The 21,622-nt window shown below is 40.3% G+C and overlaps 1 protein-coding gene across 10 annotated transcripts in view; it reads right to left on the bottom strand.

Moving 5' to 3' along the window:
* The window catches only part of shank3a (SH3 and multiple ankyrin repeat domains 3a), a 166,570-nt gene that overhangs the window by 50,626 nt on the left and 94,322 nt on the right, over positions 1–21,622 (bottom strand). For 7 of the 10 annotated variants that reach the window (XR_002275821.1, XR_002275822.1, XM_020611874.1 and 4 more), the window contains 6 exons: positions 17,285–17,362; positions 16,709–16,775; positions 15,557–15,786; positions 15,179–15,381; positions 7,386–7,567; positions 6,908–6,931 (listed from right to left, as the gene is read on the bottom strand). Coding sequence is in view for 8 of the 10 variants with exons in the window: in XM_020611874.1 (XP_020467530.1) it covers positions 6,908–6,931; positions 7,386–7,567; positions 15,179–15,381; positions 15,557–15,786; positions 16,709–16,775; positions 17,285–17,362 (784 nt within the window). In the remaining 2 variants the exon portion in view is untranslated. The remainder of the gene's footprint in view (positions 1–6,907; positions 6,932–7,385; positions 7,568–15,178; positions 15,382–15,556; positions 15,787–16,708; positions 16,776–17,284; positions 17,363–21,622) is intronic. The other 3 variants (XM_020611883.1, XM_020611909.1, XM_020611900.1) reach the window with 2 other exon arrangements.

The following is a 21,622-nucleotide window of genomic DNA, read 5'->3' as shown; positions in this document are numbered from 1 at the left end:
GATGTGTGGGTGAGACTTTGCACCCTGCTGCTAGTCTGATTGGATGACTAGAAGGTTAACTGTGACCTCAGTGTTCTTGCCATAGGCCTGTGAACCTGTTCACACACACATGCATTTCTTGTGGAGACTTTACATCGACTTGCAATCATTTCCTGGAGACTTACCCAAATCTTAAGCATAACCAGTACTTGCCTAATCCTAACCCTTACCTGAACCTTGACCTAACTCTAATGTTACACGAACCTTAAACCAAGTTGTCACCTTAAAAGTCAATGATTTACATGATGGAGATCAGCATCTGCTCCCCATGAGGAAGGATGAGTTTCCAAAATACCTGAAAAAGTCAATATCTAATAGAATACTGTACGTATAAAAGAAGGTGGCTATTGTCACAATTGCATACCGACTGTGTGTGTATAAAAGAGATAAAGTAAGAGGACAGAGACAGACAAAGCCAGTGGCAATGAGAAAAGAGGAGACGAAATAATTTCTTCCATTTGTGCCCTGGCTATTAGGACAGCTGGTTGCTGAATACATGGCGGATGCTGTTTATGTAACTTGTGGGAGGCAATTATAGTACATTATATTATGCTGAAAAAAAAAGAGACAAAGGTAGTCCATATACTTGTACATTTATGCAAGTGCACACACCACACCACACATTTCATGATACAAACAAGGGAGAGATGCTCATACTTTCACATATGAAAAAATTCACATGCACGTGATACATTTTATGCTAAGAGACAAAAGGAAGTCTAATTATTTCACCCTACGGTCACTGTGGAAAGCTACCAGTGATTTTTAGTTTAAATTCAACACTTAGCATACAGACTTTCACTCAGCCTGATTCGCAAATAGCAGATAAAAAGATAAAATGAAGGAATATTTCTAGTGCCTCAGTACTGATACTGAGACACTGATCATATCAGCTCAAGAACATGCACTAATTACCAGATCAATAGAAGCAGGGGTCTACCACACCAGATAGGACCCCAGGTGCAGACTGTGCAAAGAGGCCTCAGAGACAGTCTAGCACATAGTGGCAGGATGCAAAACACAGGCAAGAACAGCATACACTGAACGGCACAACCAAGTGGCTGGCATTGTGTACAGAAACATCTGTGCTGAGTGTGGGCTAGACACTCCCAAGTCCAGATGGGAAACTGCTCAGAAGGTCGTGGAGAAGAACAGGGTGAAGAGCCTGTGGGACTTCCAAATCCAGACAGACAGCAAGGTACTGGCCAACCAACCAGACATCTTGGTAGTAGACAAGGAACAGAAGGCAGCAGTGGTGATAGATATAGCAGTCCTAGGTGACAGCAACATCAGTGAGTATGAGAAGTTGGAGAATTGCCAGGGTCTGAAAGAGGAACTGGAAAGGATGTGGAAGGGAAAGGCCAAAGAGATCCCTGCAGTGGTAGGAGCACTCAGGGTTGTGATTCCTAAGAATGACAAGTGGCTCCCAGGAACAACATCAAATTCTCAGGCCTCTGGGAGAGGACCTGAGGTTGAAGAAGACATACACACCGCCCGGTGGGGGTGAGAAAGGAATATATGATGGCTGGTATGTATGTATAGTATGGATGTACAAATTTCTGCCTTAAAATGACATGTTCAACCTGTAATGCACTTAGCACCTGTTGCTTGGTAACAGATAGATGCATATGCATTTTAGTCTTAACAGCAAGATGTGTAGTCAAGAACACTGCATTGCACATTCCTTCATTTGTATCTTGGCCTTGTTAATGCATACACATCAGTGTACATATGTATACAGTGGTGTATGTAGCTGTTGGAGAGAATTACGTACATGAAAAGAGAAGCATACAGTATCTTCAGACACTGGGTTCAAAAATAGCTATTACAGTTATATGGCAGGTGGTTAAGTATGGCAGTATTATTAAATGGCTGAGCTATACTATGTCTTCACCGAGTTTATAACAGCAATAATAGCTGCTTTCTGAGCCTGTGTGAAGCTGGACCTGGATTAATCCATTCATCCAATCCAGTACACGAGTGTGCATTTGTGTGAGTATAGCTGGACCAGGTATCCTCCATGGCCCATAGCAGTGTTAATATTCTGCACACACTGAGTGCGGCCAAACCCCATTAATCATGTTTGTGAATGTCTAATCTCAACGTTACTTGCACTGGTTTCATTTTCACGGCTGTCTGCAAGATTTATAATGGCATTTGGAAAAGGTATATGTGGTGTGTGTGTGAGATGTAATACACCATTACGGAAGCATACTCTTAAATGTGTCACCTTGTTGAGGTGAAGGATGTCCTGAATGGGCAGTTAATGCTCCCAAGGGGGTAAGCACCATGCTGATACCAACATCTGTTCCTTTGAATGTGTTTTTGTGTTCCTGTGTGATGTTTGTACCTGCAATTGTGTGCTGAGTTTGAACAAGTGTCATGTACAGTTTTTGTATCTGTGTATGGAGCTGTATGTGCACACTAATGTGTCCATGCGAATGATAAGATCATATAATCTTAGGAGCACCAATTTGTTGAACTCCCATCACCTCACAACAACACACACACAAAAATTCACCCCATGATACCAAGTACATGCTATTTTTGTGGTCCAGTAGCAGTCAGCAAGTGAGGAAGGACAAACACATCTTATTACCTGAGACTAACAGTGTGCTTGGGGAGCTGGATGTGGATGACCTCACTAAATAGTGGACAGTGGAGCTGTTTGGTCAGAAGTTGACCGTCTAGAGACATTGCTCTTAGACAGCAGACCAATGGACTCACAATCACTGAGTAAACACTAGGAGTTTTTAAAAGCAATTCTTGATAATAGACGAGAAACTGGCTGAATAAAACAGGCACTTTTTGAGATTCTAGCAATTAATTCAATAATTGAAACTAAACATGTATTTCAGGCTTAACAACTGTTGTACATGTGGTTATATGTGCTAATAACAAGTAAATATGAAGGATGAAAAAGTAAAATTTGCACATTATCTCAAGCTCACAGATTCTTGCTTTTCCATTTTCTTACATTTCATATAGACACAGAGGAACACAAAACTGCAACAGCCAAAAACATGCGCCCTATTAGCACGGTTGAGAACAAAGGATTCAGAAAAATGATACTCTGGACAAGTGTTATGCTTTGCCATCTCGACACCATTTCAGGAGAGTTGCTCTGCCTGCTTTATTTGAAAAATGCCGTGCAGAAGTGGCTAATGAAGTATCAAAAGCAGAGTACTTCTACTACTGTTAATTAGGTTTAAAATGTAGAATGTTGTAAAATGTTTCAGTTTGTTAAGGCACATACGTGAGCAAACTTATTTTGGACTAATTTATTTATTATTTTATTTATAATTTATATTTTATTTGCTTGTTTTTAAAAAAGTTGTGGAAATGCACTACATTGTTGGTCTTGTTTGCCTTTATCTGTTTTATCTGTCTTAATCTGTTTTTCACTGTTCTGTTCAATAAATGCAACATATTTCCAAAGTCAATGAGTAATCGTGTAAAATAATCGTGATTTCAATCATGACCAAAATAATTGTGATTATGATTTTTTCCATAATCGAGCAGCCCTATTCCAAACGTCTTCCATTTCCCATTAACTGAGGCCAGTATGCTCATGGGAACACTCAAAACAATTTAGAAATAGCTTTATACCCTTTCCCTGGTCTGCGCCTCACTACAATTTCACCTCAGATGCTTAGAGTGAGTTCCTAGGATGCCAAAGCTTGGTTTTTGTCCTGTCATGCAGTGTGAATTATGGGTATGGCTTTGTAAATTATGTCTAATCAATCCAGTTTGCCACAAGTGGACTCTAATCAAGTTCTAGACACATCAAGTAAACCTAACAGAATGCTCCGGACCACAGTTTGGAGTGCTATAGCTGAATAATTTTGCAAATGAGATGTTTTAAATTTTAAATTTGTTATTAAGTATAGATTGATGAGGAAACATTGCACACACACACACACACAATTTTACAGGGATTCTTTGAATTGAATAAGATAGAGGTTTAAATTTTACTTGGTTATTGTACACAGTAAAAAAAAAAACCCTGTCATGTTGTGTAAAGAAATAATTTAGGAAGACGCTTCACTTTACCTAATATAAGGTTTGGAATTTGTACACCTCAGCTGCAAAATGAAGCTGATTTGAGCAAAAACCAAGTAATAATCACAATATCAAGGCCTTCATGTTAAGACAAATGTATTTGTAAAGTGAAATGCCATGGTTAGTTCTGCTGTGGGTTTTACATAAAACAGAATACTAAGGAAGATGTTGCTACTGTGTAAAGCTCTGCTGTATTAACCATCCAGGTCCAGATAGTCATCCTTCACTGTAAACAGTAGAAAAAACAAGAAATTCATCATAGTGTGCAATTTTTTACTGTTCAACAGTGTTATATTCAAAAGGCTTTGCTACAAACACACTTGACCAGAAACAGTCTGCTGCTGACAGCGGCGGTATGACTCCCATTACAACAGAATCTATGTAGACTGTAATACAGTTTGGCATACAGTACAGGCACAAGACAAATTAAAGGAAAAACCAACATGAAGTTTCTCAGTAAGGTGTTGGGCCACCATGTGCCACCGGAATGGCTTCAAGTTTGCCTTGGCATTGATTCTACAAGTCTGAACTCTACTGGAGAGATGAACACCATTCTTTCAACAGATATTGCATCATTTGGTGTTTTGATGATGGTGGTGGAGACGCTGTCTAACAGGTCGGTCCAAAATCTCCCATAGGTGCTCAACTGGGTTGTGATGTAGTGACTGCCAAGGCCATAGCATACAATTCACATCATTTTCATTCAGTGACCCATGTGTCCTATGGATGCACGCATAGTCATCTTGGAAGAGACCACTGATTTATGTTTCTCCTTTAATTTGGTGCCCATCTGTAAACTGAAAAAATCAACTGGACTAGATCTCTAGGTCGAAGACGTTACCTTTCCCAGTATGATACACTTCCTCAACAGGCCACCAACTGGTCCTACAAACAGATGAGCTAATAAACAATTATGCTAATACTTACTTGTATAAGCATGGATGCTTACACACAAATGTCACACCCACTTGCACATAAAAAACATTTAGAAAGATTTACCTAGTCCAATCTCAACATAAAGATGCTCCTGTGGTAGGGCTGGTGATTAACAAAGGTGTGAGGACATGAACAGGAAGAGAGAAATGAGTGTATGAAAGAGTATGTGTGTGTTTCAGGGGTTTGGAGAGTAAAGAGTCAAATTATCGAACTAACTCATCAACATGTCTGTAATCCAACGCAGCATCAAAGTTAGCTTCAGGGCACAAACAGTTCTGCTGATTCTTACTTCACATAAATGCATATACAAACCCATGTAAGCTTGTATTAACCTCAGTCAGCATCCCTTAAAGTGCATAAGTTTTTGATTTGTTTGTTAACTTAATCCAGAGGTTGAATAAATCCTCCTATCTTTTCCCTCTCTTTTATTTGCCTTATCTCCTCTTGTCCTCCATTGCAAATGAGCCCTATTACTATTAGCAACTCATCCATTTATGAATGCAGATTAGATGAAATGCATTATGCATCAAACTAAGGGCTGTCCATCTCTAAAAGAAGTGGTTTCTCAAGCGTATCCTCTCTGTGCACCAGGAGGGCTGGTCAGTCTCTGCTCGGACTAAGTGCATTTATACAGAATTTGGTTACCAAAGCAAACCCCCAGACTGCACAGGGAGTTTAAGCTGCTGAACAACCAGTTGACATCAGTGATGTATTTCTCAGTTTATATCCTAGCTCCACAGAAGCATAGTGAATGCAACACGGTGATGGTTATGATGGTCAGTGTTGCATAACAGAGCCAGATGGTTTACTTGGCTAAGCCATGAAGCTGGCAGCCATGCAACTGAGAGCTTGTTTCTTGCATGGCCAACATGAAAGTACAGCAAGACAGTGTGTGTTCACATTAGTGGCAGGGTTATGGATTCAGTAGCACCAACACAAATTCAGTAGATGGAGCCATGCTGGCTACTGTTGAGTCATCACATTTCTGATAACAGTGTAAACATTACTATGCATCACAGTTTCAGACAACGCGGTATCATTTAAGTTTTGTTCAGCAAAAATTTGTCTCAGTTTTTCAGTCTGAATTGTTTATAACTAGTTTTAGTAATTCCTGTGCAAATGACAGTAGTTTTTCCAGAAAACAAACACAATGCTACAAAGAAGAGCCCTCAAAATATGCAGGAGGAGGTCTGCTGGTAAGTGTGTGTAAAGACAGAAAACACCTAGAGAGGGGTGGGAATACTTCAGTATGTATCCAGGCAGAGAGAAGGGGCCTTGCCAGTTGGTTTAGGCTGTTTGTGTGTAGTTTGCTATTGAATGTTTTTGAGAAACCAGAAGAGAGCTAAGAATATGTGTGTTTTTTGTACAAAATCCTAACTGAGATTCCAAATTGACCCTTAGACTGTACTTCCTGTGCCTCTGCTAATCTGAAAGGAACCTGAGTGGTTTCAAAATGAGTGTGGCCAGTCTCTCTCCAGTCTTTCTAAGGACATAAGGGAACTGTTTCCATTAAGCTAATGTGTTTGATCCATGGTGATGTATGTGTGGTAGGATGTAGGGTCAATGTGGAGCTGGTTGCCTGTAGACAGGTGATAAGAGGAGGGAGAAAAGTTGCTGTGTGTTCGGGGGGAAGCACTCTCAGAGAAGAGGAAGGACAGTGTATCTACGCATACCAACGACCACAAGTACAGAGGACCTGGCTGAATTTGCATGCGCTCTCCTTGAAAGCATCACAGATTTATACTGAGATACACCTATCTCAAGTGGATTAAAACAGTGTCAAAAACTAATTGCCACACCACAGGTGAAGAGTTGACACACTGGGGTGAATGGGAGAGATACAGAGTGAAAAAAATATTATTAAGTTTACCTTCTACGTCATTACAGTCATAGTCTTGAGTGAAGCATGAATGGAGACAAAAGCATACACACAAACACATGAAAGCAAAGCCACTGCACCTCTGTGTAAAGCAGAATACAGCACATTTACAAGGTGAATGAATTGATAATTTAGAATATCAAGCTCAAACCACACTGAAATGATGTCCGGGTTGAGATTAATAACCGCTTTGCAGACAAAAACACAGTGAAGTAATGGTGTGCTTTGTATCTGAGAAGTATGAGACACAGGAAGGTCTGCATTTTAATTCTGCAACAAAGCCAACTATGACAGCCATGCAAGCCACATGTAGCCATGGATTCCACAGGAGATCCTAGCCATTACTAGCGGTGAGCTGCAAACACAGTATGATATATAGAATATTGATAGCAGCTGAGCCATGAAGTAGTAGTTAGGTTAAGCGAAAGGATTTAACCCATAGTAACACAAATAAAAGTAGACCACCTACCTTTGACCCGCTCTCCTCGGTTGAGTTGGATTTCTCCCTCTCCCTGTGGTGTGTAGGGCTTGACAACAATGAAGGTACGTCCTGGGACAGCACTGTAGAGTTTCCGTTTGGGCCCGCGAGGGCCCGTCAGCGCTGGAGGGATGTGATGAGGGGGGCTTGGGTCACGCTGCACTGAGCCTGGGCTGTAAACAAACACATATGTTACTGTGGTGATTCCAGGGAGCTGGTAGCTGAAGCCTGTGGTCACAGACATGGTCAACAGCGGGACAGCAACCTGGAGACTCCCCCTGGCTGTTATGGTGGCCAGGGAGGGATTCATATACAAGTCTCAGTGCCTGACAATCAACAGTCAGTGTTCCATAGAAGAATCATGAGAGGAGAGTACACTCCTCCCAACCACTCTTGCTGCTTCTCCTCTCCTTATTCCCTCTCTTCCTTCCTTAATAGCACATGCAATATCCTTCTTTCTCCCTTTTATCCTCTCCTATCTCTCCCCTCTCCCCCACATCCAAACCGAGGTAGAAAAAGAAATGGTGGGAGGAACTGCACTGTTTCCGTCTCTGTGTGGGCTTGTCAGATCTGTCTGGAAGCCCCCCCTAGTCAAATACATCCTGAGTTTGGGATCCAGCAGAAGAAGGAACAGAGATTCCCCATGTGTCCCCACTTCCAGCTGCTCCAAGTTGGTCTACTGGTCCCGCCTTGTCCTTGGATCCTGGTTCTCTTGCTGTGGAGGAGAGAGGCTGAGTCTGCTCCCCGACTCCCACTCCTCCTGGGAGTCCCGCCGTGTCTGCCTCTCCTCTCCCCTCCACCCCTCACACACACACACACACGCTCTGGCAGAGCTGCTGCTGCTACTGCTGCTACTGCTGCTGCGCTCCGTGGATCCCCTCCCCTTTGACGGCTTGCTCACACTCGTACACCGCAAGCCTGATATGTGCATTCTAACCGTGCACGCAGGCACATTCACTCACAGCCCCCTCCGCTCCTAACATTGCACCTTCGCTAGCATGCCATACGCCACCACCAGCATGTTGCCAACACATCGTTGACACACACATACAAACACTAGTCCCAGAGCACGACTGATCTTCCCCTGTCTGTCTGTCTGCAAGTGTGCATGCGCCATGGCTCCCTGAGGCAGGTTGTGAGAGCATGCGTGTGAATATCTGTGTGTGTTTGTCTGTGAGTGAGGGTGTGGGTGCTAGTGTGCAATGGGGCGGGGGAGCAAAAAGCTCCTTGCATCTCCTCCTTCTCTCTCTCATTCTCTCCATTTCACCTTCTTATCCCCCTCCAACATTTTTTTGCAGTGCACCTTCATTCCCGCCCCCCCTCCCTCTCTGGTGATGAATTCTAATATGGCAACGACAGAGCTCCGCCTAGTCTTCATTCATCACTACTTTGCCACCACTGTTTGTTGCATTTAGGATCATGCTCTTGCTTGTGTTGTCGACGCTTTCTCTCAAGCATTTTTGACACACGTCATGTAAAACACGTGTAATACTTTGAGTATATATCCATAACATACTGTATACATTTACCTGAGCTGGAATTTACTTGAGTGCATATTTGTGTTTATTACAGATACAGATAAATTCACTGTTCATTCACTATATCAAGTGATAACATTTCCTTGAAAGATTAGCAATCTCTAAACCCCTTTATGCCTGGCTATCTGCCTTTCAACCTCTTTTCAGTATCTTGCATTCTTCCCCCAGCACATTGTATCAGTCACTTTATAGCCTTCATTCTTTCATTCACTTAAATCCATCCTGCTATGCCTTTCCATTTCTTTCCCATCCTTCTGTCTACACCTTTCCTAATTTTAAGCTTCTTTCTCTCCCCCACTCTCTCTTGCTTTTCTTGCTTTCCCCATCTCACCCAACGTCTCCTTCTCTGTCCCCCTCTCCTTCGAAACAACAACTTGCTGACGGCTTTCCAATTACAGCAGGGACTGAAGGGCTGGGATGGCTGCTGCATGTTAATGTCTGAGCCCCACCACTGAACATCATCAGCACACAAGAGAGCTGTGACGAGGGGGGCGTGGTTCTCATTGGGGAGTAAGGGCTGAAGAAGCAGGGATAGGCTATGTCAAAGTGAAACAGTCAAAAAAAAAATTGAGTTAATTAATTCAGTGGTGCAAATCTTACTCCTCCACCCACACACCTTGGCTGCCCCATACATCTAGTGTGAGGTTATATATACAGCTTGAACCCAGCTGCTCCCTGTAGTTGAGCTTATGGTCAGGTTGACATGTTATCTATGTGTCAGACAGAAGGGTGGAGATGGCTTCTGTTCTCTTTTTGTTTTTAATGACCTTTTCAAAGCATGAAGCTAAGTGACAACTGCACTTCAACTTGACAGCAATGACAAGTTTTACCATTTCTCAATAGCAAGCATGTAGCAATCCTACATACATTTCTCAATTTATGTAGGATATTCTTTAACTCTCTATGGTCTAAGTTACCATTGTGAGGCCTGGCTTTTGGTAGTCCACATCATTGCATAGCCTCTCAGTAATACATTTTTGTAATACATTTTTAACAGCCCAAAGGAACAGCTTTATACCTCCCTCCACCCATCTATTGGCTATATCTGCTTATCCTTGAGTGTTGTGGGGGGCCTGGAGACAATACCAGTTGACACTGGGTATCATCTCTGACAGGATGCCAATCAATCACTGGGCTGACACATACAGAGAAGACACAGACAACCCATACACACTCGCATTCTGAAATATGATCAATTTAGAGTCACCAATTACACCTGACCTGCATGTTTTTGGAACATGTTCAAACTGTGCCCCCCACGCATGCACAGGAGGAACATATAAACTCAAAACCAAAGGCTTCTTGCTATGAAGCAACAGTGCACCACGTCATCTAATTTTGTTATTCTGAAATTTGATGAAATGAGATGAAATAAGAAAACTACAAAACAAAAGCATTTGGTGAGGTAGCTTTTGGTTTTTATGCTCCACATCATTGGAACAGCTGGCCTGAGGATCTGAGATCAGCTGACAGTGTAGACACTTTTAAACATAAACTTAAAACCTACCTCTTTGGTCTGGCTTTTGAATATAAGGTTTTACCATGTTTACTTACTTATTTATGTATCAACTTTTTCAATTATGACTGTTATTATGTTTATCTTAAAGTATTTCACTGTTTTTTTCCATTGTGCCTTATTAAGAGTGGCTTTGACAAGATACAGATGTAGGATTCATTACATGCACACATAAATACACACATACACACAAAATATTACAAAAGCTCCATTGTTTCCTAAGACACCAGTCATGCCTCTGTAACGATGGTAACTGTCAATGAAAGAAAAAACAGACCAAACAAATGCACTGATAGAGTCTACAACATGAACTTGGATCTCTATAACTGTTAATTTGTTATTAATCATTTGCCTTAAAATACATTGTTCATAGCCCAAATTGACTATTTGCTCTCTTTTCTCAACTCATATATTTGAGCAATCTCACTGAAAAAATACACTGCACTTATAGCTACAGCATGTGGTACACAGCTTACACGTATCACAATAACCTTGACTTCCAGTACTGTTATATTCTTCATATAGAAATGTATGTATGTAAGGTTTACAACTTTTATTTTTAAAATGAAATACTTAAACAAAACCTGCATACATATAAATCTTTGCATCAAGTTGCAAGATGCACAAAGCAACAAAAAGTAAAGTGAATTAAGTCATTTTATGCTAAATCATGAGCAAATGTTTGCATCTTAGGTATTATGAGCCTTTAACCTCTACACCTGTGTTTTCAAGACTGAACCAAACTTGAAATTATTCAAGGTAAGTGAACCTTGTTGTTAGCAATCCTAAAACCTATAGTCTCGTCATGCCAACTAATCAGATGCTTGATTAGGATCAATAAATTCAGTGAAGCAGATTAACACTGCAACAACTCAGTAATGACACTAGCTGCCTTGGTTTCTGTCACAATCTATGACCTGCCTGCATAACTCTGAAGATGCAACTGCAAATGTCATTAAATGCCATTTTCACAGATGCTATCAAACTAAACAGTTTCAGTGTAGCATTTTCTCACATGACTGCCTTGCCTTCTTAGGTAAATAGCTTTTTCCTCAAATAGCCAGCTCTCCAATGTGAGATGAGGCCATTATAAACACATTCATAATCAGCATCACACTTTGCATTCAGATTATCATGCATGTCCTTGCCTTGATGCATATATATGCTCTCTCATTATTCTTGCCCAATGTGGCATTGTTTACAGCTTTCAAAGAGGAAATAGAATGTAGACTCTGAAGACAAAAAATGTAATAATAATAATAATTAATAATAATGCATTTAAGATATGTTTAATTAGATTTCTAAAGCACTTTCCCAGTGCCCAACACTCAGGTAAACATCACTAATACAGTGAATGAACTACTGGCCAAAGGTCTGCCTAAAAAGGTGTGTCTTTAGCGCCAACATGAAAAGCAAGGTACTGGAAGACCTACACCCACCTTGTGGAAGGGCACCAGTATCATGGTGTGATGCAAGAAAAGGCTTGAGTGTCCATTGTTTGTTGTTTAAAATCTGAAAGTAAACCTGCTGAGGTAGATCTTAACCAATGGACAGGTATATAATGGTAATACAAGTTCAGCCAGGTAGGAAGGAGCGAGGCCATGCAATGCTTTAAATATTAGTAACAGCACCTTATACCGAATACAATCTGAGATTGGTAACCAGTGAAGTTGGTACAGTACACAGTCATGGCCACTTCTTCCAGAAATATGTTGAAATTCACAAATTCTGTCCTGGAGGATACCCCAGGACAGACTCGAAACACACTGCAGAGTTTACATATAAAATCTGGCCTGGGAATGCTTTAGAATCCCCCAGGAAGAGCTGGAAGTTATGGCTGTAAAGAAGAATATCAGAGCAAGCCACTAAAGTACCACGACGTGGACCAGTATGAGTGGCAGATTGCTGAAGAGTAGTTAAAATACCTGAGGTACAGGCATGTTATTGGTCTGTTTTAAACAAAGATGGAAGATAAAAAGCCAAAAACAAAAGGATCATTGTTTGTCTATCAATATTAGCCATCTGATACAATTTATGCAATTTATGATGTGAACAGGATCCTGCTCCTCATCCACCCTATAGATAATGACAAAATTTCTCATTATTCTCCTGTATCCAAATCTTTCCCCACACTTTTCAGATAAAGGGTAGTTACTTATCCTGACATTCAAACATTTTGTTCAGCCGCTGGTGGGAATTTAACAGAGAGCAGCTGTGCAGGCAATACTTTTAATAAACTTGACACCTTACAGATCCATATGTGATACTCTCTGATCCTTATGTCACCATGACAAATGCACTGGAAGTTGGATAAAAATGTAAAATGTGTATCTTTGCTGTTGCAAAAAAATTTATACAAGAAGATAAAAGTTGGTACCTTCTGTTCAGTAACATTTTCTGTTTTACTTGAGCAAACTGCACAGCACATCATAATTTCTGTCACTGACACTGTCAAAATAGTGTCCTCTCGATGAGCAGTTAGCTTTTTGTATGCACAGCCCATTATGGTAGGTAGTTAATTAACCTCAGGTTCAATTGGCTTTGTTCTAAATAAAATTCTGCCATATTATGATATTATCAACCAGCATTCATTCTTAGTATTCTTTCTACCACATCAGGCCAAGTGAGTGTTCCACACTTCATTGCTTTAATCTGCCTTGGTGTGCGTTGTTATTCTTTATTGATCTAATCTTAATAAGCCACTCTGACCTCTCTTTATGCTCTCTATTGTCTCCATCTAAACTTTCTGCTGCAGCCTGCTCAAGCTACTGAACCTTGGCAGAACTGCACACACCCAAAGAGGAAGAAGTGCTGGTGACTTCCACAGGAACTTGCTGGAGTCTGCTGCTGCGTGGACAGTTGACCAGCCAAGCTAATTTCACACTCCCCTGGTACTCATAATGCCTCCAGAATTACCATGGGCATAAACACAAGGTCAGAAAGAGAAACAAAGGGAGGAAGGGAGAAATATTAGAGAGAAAATATTCAAGGACACTTGAGTGCAGGTTTAGGTCCTAGAGACCGACTGCTTGTTTTGGGTTTTTATACATTCACCTCACTTCAGTATTTTATATAAGGGTAATACACAATGAAGAACAAGGTTTCAACTCCGGACACAGTGGACTCACTAAACCTGCGAGTCTCATTTTTTGCTCACTTCTATCCTTTTCCCCTTCTTCACCCTCTAATCAACCTTGTACAAAATGAACACTGACAAAGCAAAGGATGTGCATCTCTGTCAGTGAATATGACTGTCAGTGTAGTGCCAGATACAGCAGATGAAGATGCACTTACTGTAATTTGTTACAAAAAAGGTTCACAGTGTACAGCAGAGAGGATGATGGTTTAACACTGCACAGTGAGTTTATTAGTGATCCACATTCACTTCGTATAATTCAATTTCAGAATGAAAACTTCAGAGCCTTAGCTTCTATGCTGTGCGATGTGTGTATGTTACCTGATGTTAAGGATATTGACTTCTCTCTGGCTGCAATATTTGCATGAATGAGTGCTTGATAGATTTAATAAAGTAACAGGACAGTATTAGAGGAGAGGGTGGTGTGGCTGGAGTCGTGTCTGTAATGAAATTCACCTGTCAGACATTTAACAGTTTTATGCAAACACACGCATACTGTACACCCATTCAGGAACTGCATTAAGTGTGTGCTCTGTGGGTGATACTGCTGTGAAATACAGTTATAATCAAAAGCTTCACAAACAGTAGTGTCAGTAAACCACTTCAATCTTTCAATCCAAGTCCAGAACTCTAGTTTACTGTGCAGTTTGTCCAGTGGTTCAAAGTACAAGGGAGGAGATTTGTTCCCGCATCCAGCAGCACAGCTACATCTGTGAATTTATCTGTCAATCAAGTGACAAGCTGTTTTGAACTAAGTGGTTTGTCCAATGACATTATTCATAGCTCTAATGTTAGAATGTATCCACTTTCTCTCAGTTGTTCTCTCTCTCTCTCTCTCTCACACACACACACACACAATCACACACACACACACACACAGTTTTGGCAGTCTTCAACTGGTCCCTGTGGTGATAATTATTAGCTCCTCTCCATCTGTATGTCTCTGAACTGTGCAAGCACCCTTGCACAGGCTTGTTGTCTCTGCCAAACACACACCATGCCACTAATCATTGCCCTCATGCCCTAACAGGAGCATTGCCATATAACAAATACACCAAATGCACATACAACAAACCTCTTACTGATCACCATTTCAATGTGTCACTATAAACCTGTTAGCACACGTTTTCATTTGCAATTCACAGTTTATGCTTTATATAAAAGACTTTCCTTTTCAAGTACAGTTTCACCATGAACACAACATTCATATGTGCCTGGGATTGATGTATGAATAAATAAACAAGATTCTACAATGACTGATGTTACAGTATGTCATGTTTATCACCAGTGGCAGACGATAGCAGATGGAACAAGATGCAAAACACTGCACTGTGACTAACAAGTGATTCAGATACATGAAATGGGGCTTTTTGCTGTTAAAATTAGGTTTAAATACCAAAGCAGCTACACATTCACAATCACACATTATCTATTTCAAGTGAATCTCTGCCAAGATTGGCAAGTGTAAAACATAAATTAAGAGCAGAAGGAAAAAGATACATTTTTTTTAGAAAGCTCTCTGAAAATTGATTCAGTTGCCTAATCGCCAGAAATAGCACATGGCTGAATTAAGGTCAAAGCAAATTCTACACACCTGAGTCTTCCACGAGGGCCATGTCCGTGAGGGTAGCCATGACTGTGGGATCTTCTGGGAACTGGCTTTTCCTCTTCATGCATGTGATGTAGTGAAGGTGAGCGGGAATGGGAGGATCTGGAGCTGCCAGTACTCTGGAGACTGCTGTCAGGGATCTCACCATGACGGCTCTGACATGGAGCAGGAGAAGAGATGAGAATCACCTGCATGAGTATAACACCATAGTCATCTCTGTGTGACATATGGACTCTATAACACAAAAGGAGTTCATCAATAAGATATGGTGAATGTATCTTTTGCTCCTGTACTAGTTTCCTATAGTCATAATGATATGCTAAAATCTGCACACAGACATATGATTGACTAGCTCCATCCTACCTCTCCAAGACTGCTGTGTTGCTGCCCAAAGGCTGGCAGACTGCGCAGTGAAGGGACAGGGGAGTGACCCTGACGGCCACGGATTTCTCGGGGGGCTGGGCCGTGGATGAGATCATGGTCTCCGTTAAGGTTGTTGTCACTCGCAGAGCGGAGCAAAGAACGTGGCGAGGGCAGGGGGCCAGGCATTACACGTCGACGATTGGTGTAGGAGGGGGTCTCCCTGAAAGGCACTGGGAGCAGAAAGATGCACATGCAGGCCTAGAGTACCTCTTAACAGATGTGAAGATACTGTAGCATGAACAATGAGCAGAATACATTGACAGTGAAATAATTGTAACTGCAAACATCTCAAGGCCACTCAAATTTGTTTAAAGCTTTTTACTAGGTCTCACCAATCGGGCAGGAGGCTGTGATTCCATTTGCAATGTCTTTATGCAAATATAAACTATATGCTGACTTTTACACAAGGGTCAAAATGGCGCAACAGATTTTACACTGGTGTTTCTGCAGCAATAAGGTGAGATTATCAGACCACAGTAGTGCTTTATAAACTGTATGAATTGCCATATTTGACTACTGATCACTGAGGAATGAAAAAAAAAAAATTAAGAATAGCTGCTTAGAATCTTCAATAATAACTGTTGGATTTTTGTTGTAGCTGCTAATTAAATATTCCTGTCATGAAACTTTTAAACTTGCTAAATAATTACCAATGTGTATTTAAGTTCACACATGCCAGCACAATGGCTGGATAGTGTAATTAAGGAGTGGGAACTGTACTTATTTAGAATGAATAAACCACAAATCCCACACATTACACATGATTCTTATTTTACCTGTCTGTTGTTAAAAGGGAAAAAAAAGTCTGAATTACACTGTTTCACAATGATAGTGTGGGGTATTATATCCTGTCCACGCTAGATGGCAGAGTTTTCCTGTTTGTTCATGTCAGAGAAACTGCTCAACACAGAACTATTATATTCCTGTAACATTCACCACATCCCTTATAATTTCATCTCCCTTTATAACTCCACACCACTTCTCACATTTCCTGAGCTTTTCCACTGACCACACTCACACAATCTTCAATATGATGTCTTCCTGACACCTCATTCACACTTGACATTCCCTATCACCACTGCTGTAACTTACCAACATCTGATGTTTTGTGGACCTTTATGATTTCAGCTAGATCAAAGTTTCCTGCTATAATAGCCACCTGGAGGTAGGAAAAGAAAGGAGTATGGGTAAGTAAAGCACATTAACTACAGCAAAATTTTATTCAATGGAAAAATAAAAACCAAATGTTCCCATTTTTTCCTCTTTTACATCTAATAAATGTTTTATATGATTAGTCCTTTGTTGTAGCAGATGTCTGAGCTCTGTTATGTGTGACAGACACTGGTCTCGGACACTGTGTGAACCAGACTGCCTTGTGTACTAACAAATTAAGTGTGATCTGCAGAGGAACCTTTGTCAGCATCAATTTCATGCAGACTTCATCAATCAGACAAGTTTGAAATTCAGATACTGACCACAATGTTAAGCCAGCGGGGGTGGGAGACATTATGCTGCTTAGGTTTTTAACAGCATATTTATTGCAGCAACATTAGGTTATGTAAATCATTCAATCCATTCAGCTCTACATACAGTACATAATATGCAAGGGATGATAATACACACAATAGTGCACAGTAGCACACAGTGGTTCTTGGATACCACACATACCTGGAAGGCAGTTTGGCTGTTGTAGTTCTTTATTTCTTTATTGGCTCCCCGGAACAGTAGAACACGTGCACAGCTATCCTGAATGACAGAGAAATGTATGTGTTTTGAGTGTGTCACTGGAATTCATTTTATGAAATATGTGAGGGTGCCATTTTCAAGATTCTAATTGGTCTTTGTTTTAGAGGTAGGTGGTATGCAAAGTATAAATCATGAAAAGGATTTGGTTATATTGCTTTTATCAGTAGAGACTGAGTTTTTAAATGTCGCATCAGATAAAGCATCAAATCAATTCACTGTGTTAATCAGTGGAGCTATTAATGACAGTATCACTGATAAGCCTAAAAAAAGGTCTGCTGGTGTTTGCTAAAAAAAAAAAAAAGAAAATATTTACAAAATTATTAGAAACCAAACTTTTTAGAAAGTAGGCATGGTTTGGCTTTCAGAAGAGGAGCCAAATATTGAATACAATTAGCAGACTAAAGTAGGGTAACAACAGCTTTTTAACACCTCCAAAAGAAGCACGTCTTCTGACTACATTTGGCAGCAATAATTAGAGTAAAAATATCAGTTAAATATTTCTTTTTTACATCATTCCATTTCTCTTGATATTATCAAAATGAGAACTACAGAACTATGTGCAAACCTAGAGAGCTAATATATAATAATAGGAGCCTAGTAAATACCTAAGGAAATTAAAGGAATGCTCCTGATGACAATAAAACCCCAATAATACTTTTTCAGTCCACCACAAAGTCTAAAATCACTTTAAAGCTACAGTATGTGAAGCTGGTGCAAGTGTTAGTTAGTCCATTTGTGTTTAATTAAGGTAGTAAGATGCTTGCCTTAGCAAAAAGAATGCAAGTTTCTACCCTGGTAACAAACAACAGACAACTGCAGACATACATTTATCATTTATTACTGAAACAAATACCTTTATTATGGACAAATGCAAAAAACCCTGATAGCATACATCTATCTTGTGAAAAGCCAGCTAAACATGATTTGTGACAAGCCAGTTCCATGAGTTACTTCTAAAAATCGCAACATACAGCAGATACCTTTGCTTGAGTCAATGACTGCTGAACTACTGATCAGCAAACATTTTACTCAAAGTGAGTAACCCTGAAGTTGCATGGCAGCTATTGTACAACGCTGTAAAAAAGGAGAGACAGACCACTTGCCCACACAACACTGGCTCTACAGAAATAAGCTCTTAACATGTACAAAACTCTGGCACCCCGACCACTGAAAGATACAACTTAGTAATCTATATGCATAATGATGCAACTTCACTAGAGTCAGGCACTGCATTCAAGTAACAGTTAAACAAACCCCCAAGGAGACAATTGATAGTCCTTCCAAAGAGAAGCAAAACATTCCCTGTACTCAGAGTGAGTGTAGTAAGACAATGGGTATTATTAACACAGTCTGTTAGCAAGGCAATGCCAAAACTATAACTAAAAACATGTGTGTGTAAAATGCAGACTGAAATGTGTTAAGTATAAGGAATACATCACAACAAGCGTGAAACACACACTCTCACTAGTTTACAACCACACATTTCCCATAAAAGCCCAGCTGTAGTGTGGATGGACAGACATGATTAGGTGTTTGTGTGCTGGTTGGCTGAGGGTCAATATGTATTTAAACACAAAGCACAATTAAGATGACTAGCCTTGCTCTACAATCAGAACAACAAGCCCAGTGACTGAGTCAAACTTTGAAACATGCATAGCCTGATAGAATATGTGGTTCAGTTAATAACATCTGCATGCTTTTGTGTATCTGACAAATCACTCAGATAAAAGGTAACATTGATGCAGTGGAGCACCCTCTTCTGGCATAACACATACTGTAGCTGGTGCCCTGATCTGAGCAGCATGTACATCCTGTACATTTAATCATCACAGTGCCAACTGGGATACAGAAAACATGCATAAACCTGCACATCCCATAAACCATAGCTTGTGAAGCCATGTAAAAAGCGCAGGTGTTATGAATAATGCATAATTACCTTTGCTAATAATAGCCTATACAGTAACAAAGAATCTAAAGCGGTAAAAACCAAAACACACACAAAAAAAACACAGATAACCATCTATGGCAGTTAGCTTAACTAACTGCTTATCACCCATGCATTATGCAGGCAAATCCATGTGTATATACACAAACACTCACAGATTAAAAACGCAAACACACACACACACACACACACACACACACACACCTTTAAGTATGTAGAGTAACAATGACCACCAGTGTCAAAATAACAAAATATCTTGAATCTTTGAATATGTGTGTCACAAGACATCAACCTTCTTGAGTCTTGTAGTGACACAATCATGTGTTACCTTCTTAAATAATGGAATGAACCAAAATTACAAAAGATGAATTTGTGTCATTTAATGACTTTCTCTATACAGTTGCAGAGACACAGCATACAAAGATAAGCACAAACAGTGAGAGACACTTGGAGGCAAATTACAGGGTGCACAATCTGTCTTCTTCTCTGCAAGGCCTCCTATAGGAATCCATTAAGAAAATCATGGTTTGCTATATACTCTATGATTGCATTAGCTACTGTACATAAATACATAGTGAGTTAAGTCAAGACTACATCAGTGATATAAATTCATATGCATAGAGTGTGACAGATGGTTCCTTGTGTAAAATTATATTACTTGTAATTTTAGTTTTTGTACATTTAGGTTTGTAATTGTCATCTTAATTTTGTACACTTATTTAGGTTGCTGCCTGCCTTTTTGCAGGTTTGTTCAGTCAAGTTAGGGCTGTGACAAAGTTGTGTGGGTGCGTGCATTTGCAGGTATATTGCAAGGTCATGTTTCGTAACCAGAGCTTTATAAAGAAGATAGGATGCACATCCAACTTCTGACAGGCTGCTGATGGTGGAATGTTTTCAGGGTTTAATTCTAGTAAAGACAACAGGCCTTTGGAAATAGTAAAGAACCAAAGCAAGAAAAATAATTACAAAAGTACTCAGATAAAGACCAAATTATGTTTAGATATGATCTGTGGGATTGAATAAATGAAGGTGGAGTTAAAGTCATCAGTTAACCCCAGCATAATGGGTTAAATCATGGTTAAAAAGTGATGTTTATAACAAAACAAAATACAATAAAAACAAACTAACAAAAATCATGACTAAGTGCAGCAGCAACAGTTATGTTGATTCAGTCCACCTAAGCTCCAGACAAACCTAAGATACCTTGTAATGCAGTAGTAAGCTAATCCTAAAATCATGCCAACATTGTTTACTTTTAACCTCATCTGATTTGGACATGAAGTGGTCATTACCTGGCTGTGTGAAGTTTGTGGTCCAGCTGGATCTCCAAATTATTTGCAACTGTCCAGCTGTTGACTGTCACATGACCGACAGGACAACAGTCAGTTATGTTGGCTGTGGTGGCTCTAAAGATGCAAACTGGTCTGAAGTTGAATGCTCCATCCTCTCCCTTCTTATGAAGCTCTAGTGACAAAACTAGACCATGCAGCAAACCTGTCAAAGGTCTGTGAATGTGCCTATACATTACCTGTCCAAGTTTATTTGCCTCACACCTGGTGAAATTAAGACTGCAAGTCTGAAACTAAATGCACAAACCTGCATTCAGAAATCTAAAAATACAAGCTTACAAAATTAAGTTTACAGATACAAGCCTAAAATGTAAACATAAAAAATAACTTGGATTACAGTTAAAAAAGTTTTTTTTATATAGCCTACATCCCTTTGAATGTCATAATATTCCATCGTTCCTCTCACAGCCATGTTTATAAATTTGAGGATGCCTTCTTTCATTAGAGTTGAAAGAGCAAATTTGGCATCCTCTGCTGAACATAGAGCTTGTTACACTGGACTGTGACTAACTGCTGAAGTGCATAAGATGCATGGCTGAAACACTTTAAATAAGAGCTGAATTCTTCCTCATCATCATGTAAAACAGAATATAATTCTGTCACACATATTGTACTATGATGATGATGGTTCTGTTCATCATTTTTATTGACAGAATTTCTAGGCGCAGCCAGGGGCCGGAGGGAGTCCGGTTTGGGGACCACAGGATCTCGTCTCTGCTTTTTTGCAGACGACGTTGTCCTGTTGGCTCCATCAAACCAGGACCTCCAGCGTGCACTGGGGCGGTTTGCAGCCGAGTGTGAAGCGGCTGGGATGAGAATCAGCACCTCCAAGTCCATGGCTATGGTTCTCAGTCGGAAAAGGGTGGCTTGTTCCCTTCAGGTTGGTGGAGAGTTCCTGCCTCAAGTGGAGGAGTTCAAGTATCTTGGGGTCTTGTTCACGAGTGAGGGAAGGATGGAACGGGAGAT

The sequence above is a fragment of the Monopterus albus genome, unplaced genomic scaffold, assembly GCF_001952655.1.
Source record: "Monopterus albus unplaced genomic scaffold, M_albus_1.0 scaffold5.1, whole genome shotgun sequence".
In the NCBI taxonomy this organism is placed as follows: Eukaryota; Metazoa; Chordata; class Actinopteri; order Synbranchiformes; family Synbranchidae; genus Monopterus; species Monopterus albus.
The sequence above is the reverse complement of the archived record's forward strand: the minus strand, read 5'-3'. Positions and strand labels throughout refer to the sequence as shown.